This window comes from Thunnus thynnus, chromosome 4, assembly GCF_963924715.1.
Source record: "Thunnus thynnus chromosome 4, fThuThy2.1, whole genome shotgun sequence".
Lineage (NCBI taxonomy): Eukaryota > Metazoa > Chordata > Actinopteri > Scombriformes > Scombridae > Thunnus > Thunnus thynnus.
The window spans coordinates 3,885,890-3,904,212 of record NC_089520.1 but is presented as its reverse complement, the minus strand read 5'-3'; the positions used below and the strand labels follow the sequence as shown (position 1 = coordinate 3,904,212).

Sequence of the window (18,323 nt, the reverse complement as noted above, 5' to 3'; positions counted from 1 at the left end):
CAAACATGATGGATATTTGAGACACATTGCAGTTTGTGTCACTGCGTCCAACAAATTTTGTAACTTTCTTAAACCTATTAAGTACATCCAGCTTCATGCAGTGATTGTCCAGGTGTGTGAAGGTAAGAAAGAGAAACTTCTCTCTCAAACTCCTGATTTTAACAGCATGGATGTCTTGAAGGGGAGACTGTATGAAAGTGTGAGCTGTTATCACCATTTAAATGATTATCACGTCTCGCCCCTCTCTATAACGCCAGGCTTTACACTCAGTTACACTTCAGAGCAGCTATAAACACTTTTACCTTTAGATGACACGTTGTAAGACCTACAGTAGTTCATTTCAAGTGAACTCCAGCCTTAACCCATCTGGGACTGACACAAAGCAGTCGTGTCTGTGTTTGTGAAATCTGAGACTGTGGTTTCTTTTTTTCCTCCAATCAGTTCTGTTCAATAAACAGGCAGCAAAGTTCTGTTTTTCCCAGTATTAGTCTACCTGTCTGCCATGTTGATGATATCATACAAACCTTCTAACATAACTATGTTTTCTTTTTCCTTTTAGGTGATTTAAAAGACAGAACAGCTGAAAACATCCCAGGTGAGTCCTGATTATCATGACGTCATTGGTCTGTACATTTAACATAAAAGTCCTGTTTTACTGTCATTTGAAAAATTGTGCCCGATATATTGATTGGAACATTTCTGTTAATTTTTATTGCATCTCAGCAAATTTTCCTATTCACAAACAACATTCATATACAGTTTCCATCAATGAGAACAGTACATACAAAAACCAAAAAGAAGGATCCATCTGGAGTGCGTCTTTGTTTAGTGAACAAAAGTGCTTTTTCTAAAAAATCACCTGCTGGACCAAGATGTTCTCTGGAGACAAAGGTCACAATGTTGTTCACAAACATGAGAAAAAAATCCAAAGCATCTAAATCTTGAGTATAACAATAAAAAGCCTTTAATATCACATGACTGACACTGAAGTGTTTCAGCTGGAAGCTTCATCAGGGTGTTGAAATAAAATACAAACACAGACACAAATAAGTGAATACAAACATGCAGCAGTATGAAAACTCCAAAGCTTTAAAGACTCTTAACATATGTAAGTTGTATAATTGTCTGAACTTTTTTATTTTATATATTTCTTTTACTCCTTGTATGATTTATTTAGCCTTTAACACCTGGAAAATGTCTTTGAATTTTTTTTTCTTAATCGCACTTAAAGTGTTTTACAATAAAAAGCTCAGGTTAGCATTCAGAAAGTTTACATGAGACAAATTACATATCACATATAAGTGATAACATAAAGACACCAAAATCTTTTAGATCTGTGCAAATTTAGATTTATTGTTTTAGAAGGTTCATGAAATTTAATTTTTACAATTTCATAATTTGAGATATAGTATTTATAGTATTAATGTGCATCAGTTACATGAGGATAATATTCAATACTTAAATAAGTTATCTGTGCTGATATCAATCCAGTATATTAGATCAGTGCATCTCTAATGATACATTAACATTATATTATTGTCCTAAGCTAGTATATATGGATGGATGGTGAGAAGTGTTTCTCATATTTTGTCCACCCTTATTGTTATAAAATTCTCACCTTACTTGTTGCAAAGATAAATACTTTCCAGTGAAATCTTCCATAAGATCTTCTTGGCTGCCAAGAATCAATTTCAACTAATATAATGATGAGTTTTTCATTCGGCAGCATGATTAAATATATTTTGTCTCTGACACAAGTAAGACCTGATGACACAAGGTCACAGCAAACTATTAACACTTACATTCATATGATTTCTTCTCAACATGGTTTTTATAGCACAACCTATTGGCTATATTTGTGCTTGTCATGATATCAGTGTTTCTAGTGGTGAACAGTTAGAAAATGTTTGTTAATTATTTCAAATGTTTGAAATATCACATCCTGTCAAACAATGTCAGAGGTGTAACTAAGTTGTGCTGTGCTTCCCTGTTTGTCTCTGGTTTCCAAAAACACACTTTAATCTTCATATACAAACAGAGAAAGGATGAACAAAAAATACCAATGTCACCTTTGTGATATTGTAATTGTCTTGTTATAGCTGTTGTTCTACATATTATGTTCACAGGTACAGCTCGAAAGCCGTCCGTCACAATACTTAAAGAAACAAAGGACGGGATGCTGCTGCAGTGTGAAGTTCAAGGTGCTTCTCCAAAACCTGAGGTAGAGTGGAAGGACAGTGATGGAATCAAACTTCCTGCTGAGAAGACACATGATTCTGGAAGCGATGGCCGCTATGACATCACCCTCCAAACTACTGTGAACAAATCTGGCTACTTCCGCTGTGTAGCCACACAGAAGGAAATCAGCCATACGATTTATTCTGAGACATATGTTCCTATCAAAGGTGAGTTTTTCTCAAGTCATATTTTATTCTTTAAATAACCTCAATTGTTCATGTGTTATTATTTTTCTGACATTTTTTAAATGTGTTCAGACTGAAGACAAAGATCAAAAATGTGCAAATTGGGATGAAAACACATTTGTGTGAATTGAAACTGTTTCAAAACTGAGTGAAAAATTCACACTTATACTGAAGCTCTGTGACTTCACTTCATTAATCAATAGTGATAAGAGGATCAATGAGAGGATCTGGAGTAAAATAATTAATAACTCATTCTGAGATCAGTCTGAACAGTTACCAGTAACACCAGACTGCAAAAACACTCCAACAGTCTAATTCACAGCAATTAATTGATTCAAATATTGACTTTGTTCACTCTGAATGCATCATTATTAATGTTCTTTATGTGGGATGTGGCTGTACATTAATGATCATACATGACAACTATGTGTTACATACATGATACACAGTTACATGCTGATTATTATATTTATGACTTTTGTGAAGAGTTTCAGAGAAAAAGTTTGAGGACAGAAAGTTTGATCATTGAGAAGTGAAGTGCAACATGTTTAGTAGTGAAACACATTTGAAACACATCTCCTGGTTAGCAAATCACACGTCTCATTTGATTTTTACACACATGCTTATTGATTCTCAGAAGCTGATGATTGAATAATTAGGTATCAAACTTGAAAACCTGTTTTCAGTCAGTCATGTTAAGATTAGTTTCCTGTAGTCGGCTGCTGCAGCTGGTTGTAAGTTCAGACTTGATGTGACCAGTTAGAACAGAACTGGTTCCAGTAGAGATTTATTCATCACTGAAGTTAAACCACAAAAACTAGTTCTTATGAAATATTTACACCTGATGACACAACCAGCCTGCAACAGAATGGACAATATAGTTCAAGAGGTAATAAATAACAGTCAAAATATTTATCTGATAACAATGTAAACTGTTGTAGTTTAGAGTTACAGTGTACAAGCTCCACTTGTTGTCAGACTGTTAAGAGTGATAATATCAATTAGCCTATCGTATAATATCAATATGTCTGAATGTTAAAGACTTTGGTGTGATTTATGTTAAATATTGATAATAAATAAATGACACATTAATGTTCATTAGGTAGTGTAATTTTCCTCTCATTTTAAATTGCATTGGTTGTTGTGTACCCATGGAAATTAAAATAAGTTATCTACTTATTATGGTTTGAGAACAATAATCCATCAAAAAAAGTTAGTCCTTTGGCACAACTTACCCCAAGGTAGGGGTAAAATGAGTATGGGGACGGGGTAAACTAAGCTCTCTATGGGTTAATTAGTGCTACCATTAAATACTGATATAAAATGACACAAAATCAAACAATTTTGAGATAATTTTGAACTTTATTAATGCCATCAATTTAACAAAGGCAGAAACTCTTCATACTTTTAAGTAAAATGATATGTTTGTGTCTTGTTGTTCAACATGTTACCTGAACATTTTCAGTAAAGATTAAATTCTGATCTTCGTGTGTTTTAGCTACAGAGAGGATGTGTGTGTAAATGTGCATTTGTGTTTACAGACAGGTGACAAATTGAAGGAAAAACCAGTACAAGTCTGAATGTTTGACCCCTACAGTGAGGGGATCTGGTGGCTCTGTTATGCTTTGGGGGGCATTTTGCTGGCATGGTTTGGGTCCACTTGTCCCCTTAGAGGGAAGACTCACTGCTAATCAATACAAAGTTGTTGTGAGTGATCAGCTTCATCCTATGATGAAACATTTCTATCCTGATGGGAGTGATCTCTTCCAGGATAACAATTCCCCCATTCACAGGACACGAGGGGTCACTGAATGGTTTGATGAGTATGAAAATGATGTGAATCATATTTTATGACCTTCACAGTCACCAGATCTCAACCCAGCTGAACATCTATGAGAGATTTTGGACTGACGTGTTAGACAGCGCTCTCCACCACATCATCAAAACACCAAATGAGAGAATATTTGTTAGAAGACAGTGTCCATCCCTCCAGTAGAGTTCAGAGACTGTAGAATCAATGTCAAGTTACATTGAAGCTGTTCGGTTGGCACATGGTGGCCCAACGTCTTACTAAGACACTTTATGTTGGTTTTTCCTTTAATTTGTCACCCGTCTGTATGTACAGCATGTTTGTGTGTGGCTTAAACTTAACATTAGTCAACAATTAGGTATTTATTCATCAACAATGTAACAGGGATCAAACATTAACGGGAACAGTGTCTCTAGTCACTAGAATATCAGAATATAATTTTTGGGGGGTAAATTGAACCATTGACTCAACTTGCCTGATAACTAGTAACATGATGAATTCACTTAGCATGACAAAAATATTTTTTTGTGTATCTGTATCTTACAGATACACAAAGTATTAACAGTATTAACAGCTAAGTTTTCTATCACTTGACCTCCTGAAGCTCATTTTTAGCCACACTGGCGTCGTGGCTCTTGGAAGGCAGTGCTGATTGGTCCATCTCTTTGTCCAAACTGAAATATCTCAAAAACTATTGGATGGATTCATTCATGTCATCGTCAGGATGAATCATGATAAATTTGATGATTTTCAGTTTTCATTTATCACCAACATCAGGTCAAAATTTAATTAGTCAAATAATTTGGTTCAAGCAAAAATACCTGAAAAACTAATGACGTTCCCATCAGCCTCAGCTGTTTAGCACTGATTAGCAAATGCTAACATGCTAACAAACTAACATGTCAACCTGATAAACATCATCATGTTAGCGTTTTCATTTTTAGCATTTAGCTCTTAGACTCTTTGGCTGTGTGCGAAATCACTTCCTCATTCACTCATTCAATTTTCCCTTTACATCAATAAATAGTAATAAACTGAGATTTCACTCATCATCATCATTTGATTGACATATGATGGACTTTGAAAAGTTTTGTTAGATATTCCAAACTATAATATTTGACACCAGATCTTTTCACCTCTTCTTCTCAGCTGTGCAGACTGAAGATCAGCTGTAACTCTGAACTTCCTTTTTTCTTCAGTCTGTGTCTGATTACATGTTGAGAAGATAAAGTCCTGTAGTGCAGGTCTACAGGCTGCTGCACTGTTAACTGTTTTAATCCTCTTGCACCAGCTGATTGTGAGGACTAGTTATTTATACGTGTATGTGTAATTATTACCTGAAGATTTATGCATCACTGTATTGAAATGGGTTACACCACATAAACTAGTTCCATACAGTAGAGCTTGTTAGAAATATTAATACCCACTAAATACCAGCTGTAAGTGTTGTGTATCTGACTGAACCAACCAACAGAAAACACAATATATGACCTGCTTAGAGTGAGTAGATAATCAATCAATCAATTTTTATTTATATAGTGCCAAATCACTACAAAAGTCATCTCAGGGCACTTTTCACATAGAGCAGGTCTAGACCGTACTCTTTAATTTACAGAGACCCAACAATTCCCCCATGAGCAGCACTTGGCGACAGCGGTAAGGAAAAACTCCCCTTTAACGGGTAGAAACCTCAAGCAGAACCTGGCTCTTGGTGGGCGGCCATCTGCTTTGACCGGTTGGGTTGAGAGAGAGAAAGAAAGAGGGAAAGGGGGAGGAAAGGGAGGGGGGCAGAATAACAACAATCATAACAATAACAATAAATAGCAATAGCAGTTAACAATAGCCAGGGAAGGATGCCAACAGGACTGCAAAGGACCGCGAAGGTTCGGCCTGTAACCCAGGGTTTCCTGCGAGATGAGAGAGCACAAGAAACTCTGGGGAAGAAGTTATTGACAAGCATTGATGTGACATGTATGCATACAGATGGAGAGGAGGAGGAGGAGAGAGGAGCTCAGTGCATCATGGGAAGTCCCCCAGCAGTCTTGGCCTATAGCAGCATAACTAAGGGCTGATCCAAGGCGAGCCTGGTCGGCCCTAACTATAAGCTTTATCAAAAAGGAAAGTTTTAAGCCTACTCTTAAACATAGAGAGGGTGTCTGCACCCCGGACTGAATCTGGAGAATGGCTCCACAGGAGAGGAGCCTGATAACTGAAGGCTCTGCCTCCCATTCTACTTTTAAAGACTGTAGGGACCACCAGTAAGCCTGCATACTGGGAGCGCAGTGTTCTAGTGGGATAATACAGTACTATGAGCTCTTCAAGATATGATGGTGCCTGACCATTAAGGGCTTGGTAAGTTAGGAGAAGGATTTCAAATTCTATTCTAGATTTTACAGGAAGCCAATGTAGCAAAGCTAAAATGGGAGAAATGTGGTCTCTTTTTCTAGTTTTAGTCAGTACACGTGCAGCTGCATTCTGGACCAGCTGGAGAGTCTTTAGAGACTTGTTAGGGCAGCCTGATAATAAGAAAATGCAATAATCCAGCCTAGAAATAACAAATGCTTTTACTAGTTTTTCTGCATCTTTTAGGGACAGGATGTGCTTGATTTTTGTGATATTACATAAGTGAAAAAGGCAGTCCTTGAGATTTGATTTATGTGGGAGTTAAAGGACATATCCTGATCAAAGATAACTCCCAGATTCCTTACGGTGGTGCTGGAGGCCAGGGTAATGCCATCCAGAGTAGCTTTATCATTAGATAATGTGTTTCTAAGGTGTTTAGGGCCAAGCACAATAACTTCAGTTTTATCTGAGTTTAGTAGTAGAAAATTGCAGGTCATCCAGGTCTTTATGTCGTTAAGGCATGATTGGAGTTCGTTTAACTGATTGGTTTCATCAGGCTTCATTGATAAATATAATTGGGTATCATCTGCATAACAATGAACATTTATGGAGTATTTCCTAATACTATTACCTAAAGGAAGCATATATAAGGTGAATAGAATTGGTCCAAGTACAGAACCTTGTGGAACTTGTGTGCTTGGAGGATTCATCATTAACATGTACAAACTGAAATCGGTCTGTAATAATAAAAACTATTATTATGTAGAAAGTCACATAACTGATTAGAGACTGCTTTCTCAAGGATCTTAGATAGAAATGGAAGGTTAGATATAGGTCTATAATTGGCTAAAATGCCTGAATCAAGAGTAGGCTTCTTAAGAAGAGGTTTAATTACAGCTACTTTAAAGGACTGTGGTACATAGCCTGTTACTAAAGACGGATTGATCATATCTAGTAAAGAAGCGCTAACTAAGGGTAAGGCTTCCTTAAGCAACCTAGCTGAGATGGAGTCTAAGAGACAGGTTGATGGTTATAACAGATCATTATTTGACCTGACACTGGTTAAACTGGAGTTATAGTGGGTGAACTCCACTTGTGCTCCCACTTGTCTATGATGAGCGATAACATGAATCACTCAACATCACAGATTTTAACTCGACAATAATAACATTAAACTAAATGACTCAGTTATTTATGTTATATAGTATCATCTGCAGCTCAAAGTGATTTACAACAAAATAAATTAAGTGCTTCACATGAAAAGAACATAAAAACATGTAAAAAAACAATAATGTAACATAAAATGGAAAATAAAACCTACTTGATAATATTAATAAAAGTGAAAACATGTGAACACAATCTGTAAATCAGCACCTCGGTCTCTGAAGCTTTAAGCAAACAGAACCTCCCTTTTCCCAACAGACACAGACTCACCAGCGGTCTTGATTATCAGAAATAAAACCTCTTTCAGTTGATCCCAGAACGTCTTCCTACAGGTTGAACCTCACTGTGGCTCTTATCTGTGTCGGCTGCAACCCAAAGCTGCTCCAGAAAGAAACCTCCCTTAGTGGTGCTGTGAGGATTAAAAAACACACCATACAAAGTCATATTCAGTCTCCGTCTGTTTGTGTGTTGTGTTGAACATGTCATTTACATCCTCTGCTCCAACTGAAATACACGTCATAGAGAAGTCAGAGACTGTGATGATCAGCTTCTTCTCTCTTCTGTTTAAAGTTATTTCATGTAGCAGAGTGCAGTCATGTGAATGTGAAGGCAGGATCTTTGTGAAATTTGAGGCTGTGGTTTATTTTTTCAATCAGTTCTGTTAAATAAACCTGCTAACAAAGTGTTACCTGTCTGCCATGTTGATATCACACAAGAATAATTATTTTTTCCTTTTTCCTTTTTTGTGGCATCTTAAAAGACACAACAGCTGAAAACTCTGGTGAGTCCTGATTTTAATGACTGATCTCTACATCTGCATGTATGTGCTGTAAGTCTGAATATTATTCAGAAATATATTTACATCAGTAAACCTCAGTGTGTTAAACTGACTGGGATCATTCTACTTTGTGTAAGGTCAGACTAATATTCATCACTTACAAGTGACATATACCTACATGTTTTTATCTTTGTTCAGAGGTAAAGTGGTACATAGTTCCAGAGGGTTATACAAATGTATTATTACTATTTTATAACACAAGTGCCTACAAATGGTATTTAATGTGCATATGACAGGATGATTTGTCTGTGCAATAATCAATAATACTTTAATAACTTATCTAAACTGGTATCAATCCAGTATATACTGGATCAGTGTGTCTCTTGATACTTTGACACAGATAAATGCATCAATCTAAACTGTCCATCACAATGAAAACCAACTTATATAAACTCAATCACTTTATTAAGTTCACCTCACTAAAACTAATGAAGTCTGATGAGTTTTGTAATGAATTCCACTTTCATGAAGGTTTTAATATTCAGGTTTTTGTTGTAACTGTTTTAAGAAAGATGTTGATTCAATGCAGGCTGTGTTTTATAATATTGTTTATAATATTTAATCTACCGTCACTCACATAAAATGCTGCTCTTATATAAATAAAAACACTCCAGTGAAATGTTTCATCAGCGTCTGTTGGTTGCAAAATAAGAATTACAATAAATTTGATGGTCAATTTTCCGTTCAGCAGCATGATCAAATATTTCTCTCTGACACAATGAAGAGCTGATAATATAAGAGGTTTATGTACCTTTGACAAACATGTTTAATATTTGATAACAAATATTTATATGTAGCATCATCTGATATTTCACTCTCACTAAAACTATTCTAAACTAAAACATTCCTTAATAATAATAATAATAATAATAATAATAATAATAATAATAAATCATGTAATATCTGCTGAACCTTTATAAAGAATCAGCAGTTTAGTTTATCATCAGTTTATCATTTGGCTGCTTGAATCTTATTTTCATAAGTTGTGTTACAGATCGTGATGCTGCAATAACTTCCATGTTTACATTGTTGATGGTTGATTCTGATTGGACGCTGCAACAGATGTTTAGGAACTTTGACCATGTTTAACATCCAACATGATAACAGTATATAAATAACAGAAAACCACAAAGAGCAAAATATGTTTCCTTGAACTAGAAACTGAAGTCAAACTAAAAACTAGAAGCAAACTCTAAATATATCCAATGATAGATCCTGGTAATAATATGATACCATGAAGACACATATAGGCTTTGGAACTGCAGTGATTATTGTAAAATGTCAACTTGAAATGAATAAATATTCTCTTCAGTCATTGTGCTGCAGTGAGAATACTAGACATGACAAACATGTTTGTAGAAATGAAGCTTCAAAACACTTTCTTCATTCATTACAACTGACTGTTGGTTGATTACAAGCAGAACTTATTTATTATCATGTTTCTAATTCAACCAATAATAGATGTTGTGTAAGCATGAGGCTGCAGCAGAGAACCACAAAATGCTGCTGTGAACTTTTGTTGGTTAAAAAGAGAGAATTTTATGGGTCTGTATTATTAGCAAATGTGTGTGGAGAGTAAAACTGTATCTCAGTATATATGTGAACTAAAATATGTGAATGTGTCCAGAAATCTAAATATTTATCATATGAACATGTGAAAAAGAATCTGAAAGTATTTAGTCATAAACTGAATGTAAATGACTTTTTCTTCATGAGTTAAAGTGTATTTAGCTTCAACAGACTCCTGCTGCATAATACCAGACTGTATCACTCTGCTGTCATTGTGCTTCAGTAGCTGTAGAGTCGACTCACCACCAGGCAGAAGCATCTGTTGATTTAAATCTTGACATTACTGGACAGTAGTTGTTGCAGTTTAGCTGCAGCAGTGTAAGTCTATGTTAGCTAGCTAGTGCTACTTAATGTCTCAGTGAAACATAAACCTCTAAGCTGCATGTTCAGCTGGTTGGATAATATCTATTTTTACCAAAGTTTATCAATACTAGTGATGACAACAACTATCATAAAGTGAAGATGTTAATCCAGAGTCCATCATAGACTTGTACTTGTGATCCTCGGCTCAGGATGTAGAAAACCTGGACTATGGACAGATTTCCAGACACGTGCAGATCTCAGGTACGGCAGGAGTGTAGCAAAAGTCACCTGTAAAAAGCCTAAAGTGGAGCGACAGGGCAGTGATTGAAACATCCTTCCTACTGAGGATCAACACGTCTCAGAAACAGGAGGATGCTACAACAACATGACCCTCCTCACTACTGGGACCAAAAACAACCTCTGAGCTGTGTAGCCGATCAGGAGGAAACTGCTCATAAGATCGATGCTAATATCACTGTGTCTGCTGAGAGTCATCTCACTGCTGCTTTAATCTGTCAATCATTTTAGATTTTAGGAGCATGCACACCTTTAGTTGTTCTCTTTGTGTAGGTTATGATGTCTGTACCTGATTTACAGTTACATTCTGAGTCTTACATTAACTTCTTTTTATCTGTTTCAGGTTCCTTCACTGGACTGATTGTTACTATTGTGGTTCTTTGTGTTGTTGTTCTTGCTCTACTTGGGATTGTAGCCAGGTATTGCATCTCACAAAAATGTAATAAAGATACATTTAAATAATATATTGTATCAACATATTCACAATGAGCAGACAACACAACAGATTTCTATCATGTTAATCTTAACCATTGTTCTGAGCTTTTCATAAAGCTTAAGTTTAGATTAAATATGAATATTTCAAATACATGAATCTATTTCCATAGTTGTTCATTCATACGTATTTTTGAATATCATTCAGTTCCACCCACGTTTTCCTGTTGAATCAGTTCATACATTTCAAATGTAGGGCTTGAAATTCACTTTCCAAGACAGTTAATTGTCTGATACATTATTTTATTATAACAACAGTGAACACAAACAGCTAACAAACAGTAACACACAAGATAATTATGTCTTACACATGTTTTAATTCAAACATATCAGTCAGATGGACACAATACAGTTCATATGAATATTAACTGGAGAACTTGTGTTTCCAAAGTTGGAATTTTCTTTCATATATTTGTGTTTTCTCTCCTGCAGACTGACGTGCTGCCGGTCCAAACAATCAACTGGAGGTTTTCCAGTTTGACAGATGCCTTGAAGTTGGCTGCTGAAGTGTGTTTGTGTTGTTGTATCTTGATTTTTGTGAGGATCAGTTTGAGTTTTAGACCAAAGAGTGAAGACATTTTTGGAGCAGTTTGGGCATTTTGTCCAGTTCTCATTTATCCAAAGGATGTTTTTTAAGTTGAGGTTTGGTTTTAGGTTTAAAGATAGAAATAGACGACTGTATAAACCTGTTAACTGAAAGATTAAACTTCCTGTCTGACTGCAGCAGGACCAGGAGGAGGCAGTGTAGCAACAACATGATATCAAATATAAAAGACTAAAATGCCCCAAAACAGAGAACAGAACAGTTTCAGCTACTGACCTTAAAACTTGTTTTTTTTTAATAACCACAATCCCAAACATTTAACCTCATTAAGTCATACTATAGTGACCTCACAAACATTTTGTTGGAATAATTGAGAGAAAGCAAACACTGGTATGAAAGGTTACACTTGAAAAAGTCCAAAACTAACCTTTAAATGTTCAAAAATGTCATAGAATTTAATTTGGGCATTTGCAGAATTTCACTGTTCTGTCTGGTGATAAGTTTTGATAAAATTTGCTGTAAATATGCTGAGTTAACCAAAAGTCTGATTTTCATCCACAGTCCCTCAACAGGTGTTACATAGTTAATCTAAAATAGTGCATTCAAATATATAAAACACATAATAAAATAGAACAAACATATGAAGAGCAATTTTTTTAAAGACTGGAGTTAACAGGCTGATGGCAGCAGAGATTATTTACCTTTTAATGCTGACAGAACTGATTGTCATTGAACCTTCCTTTAATTAGAATTATATTAACTGTATGTGTTTAATACTCTGATGGAAAACTAATACAGTCTAATACAACAGGATGCAGTAAATCCTGCCTTCATCAAGGTTCTAATGTTCAGTTTTTGTTGAACCTGTATGACAGAGGTGTCGACTCAACTTGAGTTATTTTGGAGGCTTTAGTTTGTGGTGCTGTTGAATTGTATTGGGTTTTATACTGAGAGGTGTTTTCAACTCATTGAGTCAACAGTGTCACAAACTACAGCCTCCAAAATGAACATAAAGTTGATTTAACACCTTTTAGAAAACAAAGTTAGCAAAAGTTGAACATTAAACCTTCTATAAAGTTATGAGATTACAGCAGGTTGTTGTATTAAACTGCATCAGTTTTAGCTTGTGTACCTAATAAACTGCAACAGAGAGTAGTTCCACTCTTGTGCTTTGAAGAAAACTCAGACTAAGAGCAGACTTAGTCATTTCCTCTCTGATTCTTTGCTCTGTTGTGTTTTTATTGTTTTATTTTAGTATTTTGATGGTTTTATTATCACCTCATTATGCATCTCAGTTTTATTCAGGCTCTGTTGTCCATGTACAATAGATTGATCTCATTCATAAAATGGTTTAATGTCAAGCTGAAATACAACTATAAAACTATTCACTGGACTGTTGATGAGAACATTATAGTTCATAGATAAATGACATGAACCTGCATAGAAACACAATCAAACTACCTGAGACAATTTGTGATTAGTCATTTTGGAATAAAGACTTAAACAGAATGAAAAATAAAAAATGTGATGATGAGGTAGCAAAGCAGGATAATCAAACAATCACTGAAAATAAAAATCAACACACAACAGAATTAAAGTGAACTGAGTTAAAAAGGGACCAAACTCTGTCCAGTCCCTGCTGCTCCTGTCCTCAGCCTGCAGCCTGCATGGTAGCTCACTGCCATCAGTGTGTTTATGAGTGTTAATGGATGAATGAGAGAAAAATTGTAAAACTCTTTGGATAAAAGTACTATATAGATGCAGCACATTAGCAAATATTATCATCCTTAAAGATCCTCACTGAGTTAAACTTGGTGTAGGAGCCAAAATATGTTGTTATTTCTGTTTATATATCGACTTGGGCATTACGTATTGCGGCACTTATGTTGCTTGACACATGGATGTGGTTTACTATTATTTTACCTGTTCACTTAGGTTGTGGCGGGAGTTTTGGACAAAGGGAGTTGGTAGAGCTCTGATATTTTCTGTTGATCGTCACCATCATTACTATCATCACCATCGTCTGTTCATCACTTTAATTTCATAGTCAGATTGCATTTTTTGTATATTTTTTGTGCAACAGCTGCTTGTCAGACTCTTTCATTTTTGCTTATTTTTTTCAATAAACATCAGTAAAACGTCATCTGGACTTTGGGATGGTTTTGAATCGACGTGTCACATATAGGAGCCTACTGAGTCTCCTAGTGGCCTTTTTTGAAAAGTAGTCGCTACACTTGGGCATTAAGAAAAATATAAGACTTCACTGTACTGAAGCCTGCTGTTGTGCTTTGAATGTGAATATTTTGCAGCTAAACTGAGTTAGTTGCAACACACCACTGATTAGATAACTTTAGATTCTTTTGCTCCCCCTCCTCTCTGTGCTCATTAGCTCTCAGGTTTCAAATTCAAAGAGCTTCAGTTAATTTGTGGACATGATGCTGTTATTGGTACCACTTTCTGATAAGGCACCCTTTATAAAGGGTTTATAATCATTAATAAAAGGCTTAATTGATGGTTCATAAATACTACTACCATTTATTAATGACTTTTAAGAACTGATCACTTATCAGAAAGTGTGAAACATTTACAGTTATAAATGGTTATAAGCCATTAATTATAAGGTTTGTGTTTCACATGTTCCAAGTCATCATGTCTGAAGTTATATTATAGTCATTAATGAAAAATTAAATTCTACAGTTATAAATGTTCATCTGGATGACCTGCAGCCTTTCCAGAAGGTAAGTGGTTGAACATCGGAGGCGTCTTCCTGAAGAATTAAATAAAGCAAAAGTTATGGATGTATAGAAAGGAGGGATTTTTCACAACCTGGCAACCCAAAATTATGTTTGTTAATGGTTTATGAATTATTTATAAAGCATTGGTAAATTATTTATTAATTAAGTCATTAAGCCTTATAGGGTGTCTCATCAGAAAGTGGTATCCTGTTATTTAGGAGAAATCACCTGAAAAGGATTGTTTCCACTGCTGAAGTGCAGGTCAGGAGGAGCAGCTTACAGATATTTGTGCAATAACAGGAAAAGAACAAGTTTACAGTTGGATTTCAGGACCTTTACTTCTTTTTCTTTTACTAGGCTGTTATTCACAAATAGTTTCTAAACAATGAAACAGTGACAAACTGAACTTTTGGCTCCAAAATGTGCCATTTGACTGTCAGATCGTTTTCATTATTGGTTAAATTGAGTTAACTTGTGGAAATGATGCTGTTATGTTGAAGAAAACACACTGAGAAGGTTTTGTTTCTCACGGGTCATAACGAGTACAGATTTCTGCAATCAGTTAAAGAGGAACGGTTGGTTTTGAGGACCTGTTGCTTTATTTCTTACACAACTACAAATGAAATGTTATTGTGAAGATAAATCACTGATCAGGTCACAGTAGTTCATATACAGCAGGGGTCGGCAATCAAGTTCAACCAAGGGCCAGATTTTTTCAGAACGGTTTTTCGGGGGCTGATGTTGTACAGGCACAGTGACAACACATGTTTTTACATGTTGTTGTTTGTATAAAACAGTTTTAGGATGGTATCTGAGGGCGGTTGTCATAATTTTCATTAGTAATCCACACACAATAAACAGTGGCATGCTTCATTCATGGTTGAAGCTGAAGTACTGTTATTAACACAGATCTGTTCTGGTCAGAAAGGACACATTATGTGATGTACTTGTATCAGTGTATAAGAGGTTACAAGTTCATATTTATTGGGATTCAGGTGAACCTTGTTTATATATTGTTATCTTCTGTAGATTTATGATGAGTCCTGTAAAATATTTGATGCAATCTATAAAAGGAAAAACTTCAGCTTTCGTTAAGGGCCCAAATATTTCTGTTGAAGGGTCAGATTTGTTTGCCCACCACTGATATACAGTATGTGGAGATGACGCTTTTATTGTGAAAGGCCTGTTCCGGATGTGCAGCTGGTGTTGAATCCGAGAAACCGAAAGTGTTTGTGGATGAAGCAGTGACGCTGTCAGGAGTGGCTAAAGCTTCGTTATATAGAGATGTCAAAGTGATGCTTCATCTCCAGGTGACAAAGACAACTATGGAGCTTCTTCCTCCTCTCGTGTGTGTTTCTCTCCTGACTTGGTCTGGAACAACGTTTGCTGATGAAAACGGTAAGAAAACGAATCACTTCCACTGATAATCAGACTGAATTATGTTTATTAATTGTATTTTATTTAAAATGTGTAAATAAATGCAGGAGTCTGGAGTCATACAGAATAAAAATGACTGCATAGTTTAGTGGGTAGATGACGTCATCACCTGCAACTGTGACATCAGCAAGTATGTGATCTTAATAATCAGTATATTAATATGTATCCTAATAATGATCACAGATCAGTGTTAAAACATCACAACACAGGTGATGTGATGTGATTACAGCTTCCCTCTGATTCATTACAGTCTTATAATAAACCTGCTCAGAGTTTAGATGTTTATCATAATTTAGGAGTTCTTATAAGAGGGGGTTAATAACTTTAGATCTGACGTCATGACTGCCGCAGATGTAGGCGGATGTGCAGCGTGTCCGATTATCGATCGATCATCAATATAGTCGGCGATGAAATTTCTGTTAACCAACTAATTGGTTAATTGTTGCAGCTCTATTCAAATCATTATCAATATTTTTCTCTTTTTCTTTATTTCATTTTATTCTTTCATTAAGAGACAAACGCACAACAAAAACAGAAAAAACTGCATTTAATCTTCTCTGTTAGCTTGCTGAGAAGTTTTCATCAACTTGAAATGGCAGCAGGTGTTCAGGTGTTACAAGTGACTCAGGCGGGTGGGAGGTACTTAATGTAGCTTGTAGTTTATTGATTATTTTGACAAAAACAAATGTGAAAATCACACCGATATATCATATTTGGTTTAGTGTTGCTCCTAAACCAAAACATGTTAAGATATTTTTGTGACCAAGTTTAAATAAGTTTCACTTTATTTACTTCCCCTCTTCTCCTCTCTCTGTCTTGTGCTCTCTCATTTTTTCAGGTAGAAATACCTGTTTGTGTGATTCTACTTATCAGGGTTTGGAGACAGAGATTGTCTGATAAACCTGATCAGTGTTTTGATGCTCATCATAATGTGGAAGCTGTTATGATATTAATAATAATAGATTATTTGGATATTTGGGGGCAGTGAAGCAAGCTGAAAACTCATATTTTCACCTTATTACAAAGATGTTAATAAACAGCTGCCTATTTACACATCCAGCAGACATGCAGCAACATTAGGGTCATGATAGTAATCCTACCAGGTAAGATTGTTAGATCTGTTTAGTGCACCTCCTGCTCCACCTTCTGAAGACAGCACTGTAATAAACTAATAATTGAACTAGTCTTCCTGCAGCTACTATAAAATGTATTCATCCTCTTTAGAAGTTTTTATGTTTTATTTTGTTATCTATTTGTGTTGTTTTTTTAATGATGGTAGAATAACAAGGATTCATTCTCTGGACACCATATATATATATATATATTTTAGAAATTTTCAAGGCAATCCATCCAATAGTCATGGAGATATTTCAGTCTGGACCAAAGTTATGGGGGTGGCTGACATTTGTAGAGCCTCAAAGCTAAAAACCAACATAAATCATCATTTATTGGTCAATTTACCTTAAAGATCCCCTCCACACTTGTTTTAAGACACATACAAATATTATGCTTTGAACAATAATCTGTCTTATATTTTTTCCCACAAAAACATTTAAATTACCTCATTAAAAAAGTCTTACAATTACATCTACTCCCTCTCCCTCATTAAAAAAAAATCCTCAATCTATGAATATTTTAAGTGTTTTTCACTTCAAAAGATTAATTACTGGACACAAGATGTCTCTTCCTTCACTGTAAAGTCCATTCTCAGTGTTTGTGCACTGGAGGCTTCATGTTTTCACATCATACTTGTGAAAGTTTGATAGTGGACCACGATTGGCACCAAACTAGTTGTGATGTCACAAAATCATCTTGTGCATTCACATGTTAAACTGAGATTTAACTTGAGCTCAGAGAAACTTTCCTCCTTCAGCAGATGAAAGTGAAAACAAACTCTGCACATAATGTTCATCATTCTGCACAGTGAAACTCAAACACTGAAAAAGAGTAACAAGGAAGTGGATTTGCATTAATACTGACTCCTGATTTAGTTAGTTTCAAGTGATATGGTTTTATCAAAGAATATTTCCACAATACCCGACATGTGTAAATAAAAAATAACATCACATGAACAGAAGAAGCACCAAAGAGGCAAAATTCATTGTATTCCTTTTAATGCACACAGAAATGTATGGAAGTAATATTGTTGCCAAAGTTGAGCTGAGGTTGCATGTGAATAGATGTTGTTTGGAAAAGTAGAGGTGACACATTCATGTATGTCAGTTATTTTACTACTGTACTGTATGTGAGATTCGTGGTCAGAGGATGAACACTGGTCCCATTTAATACACTCATCCTGTCCTCCTCTCAGAAATGCAGAAGGTTTACTTCCTTTCTTCGTTAAGTTTTGTGGACGAGGGATCCGTAG

The 18,323-nt window shown here is 35.5% G+C and overlaps 1 protein-coding gene across 1 annotated transcript in view; it reads left to right on the top strand.

Moving 5' to 3' along the window:
* LOC137180919 (hemicentin-1-like) overlaps positions 1 to 18,323 on the top strand; it is a 215,344-nt gene that overhangs the window by 109,288 nt on the left and 87,733 nt on the right. Inside the window, exons 9-10 of the mRNA XM_067586224.1 lie at positions 560 to 595; positions 2,127 to 2,405. Of these exons, the coding sequence (XP_067442325.1) occupies positions 560 to 595; positions 2,127 to 2,405 (315 nt within the window). The remainder of the gene's footprint in view (positions 1 to 559; positions 596 to 2,126; positions 2,406 to 18,323) is intronic.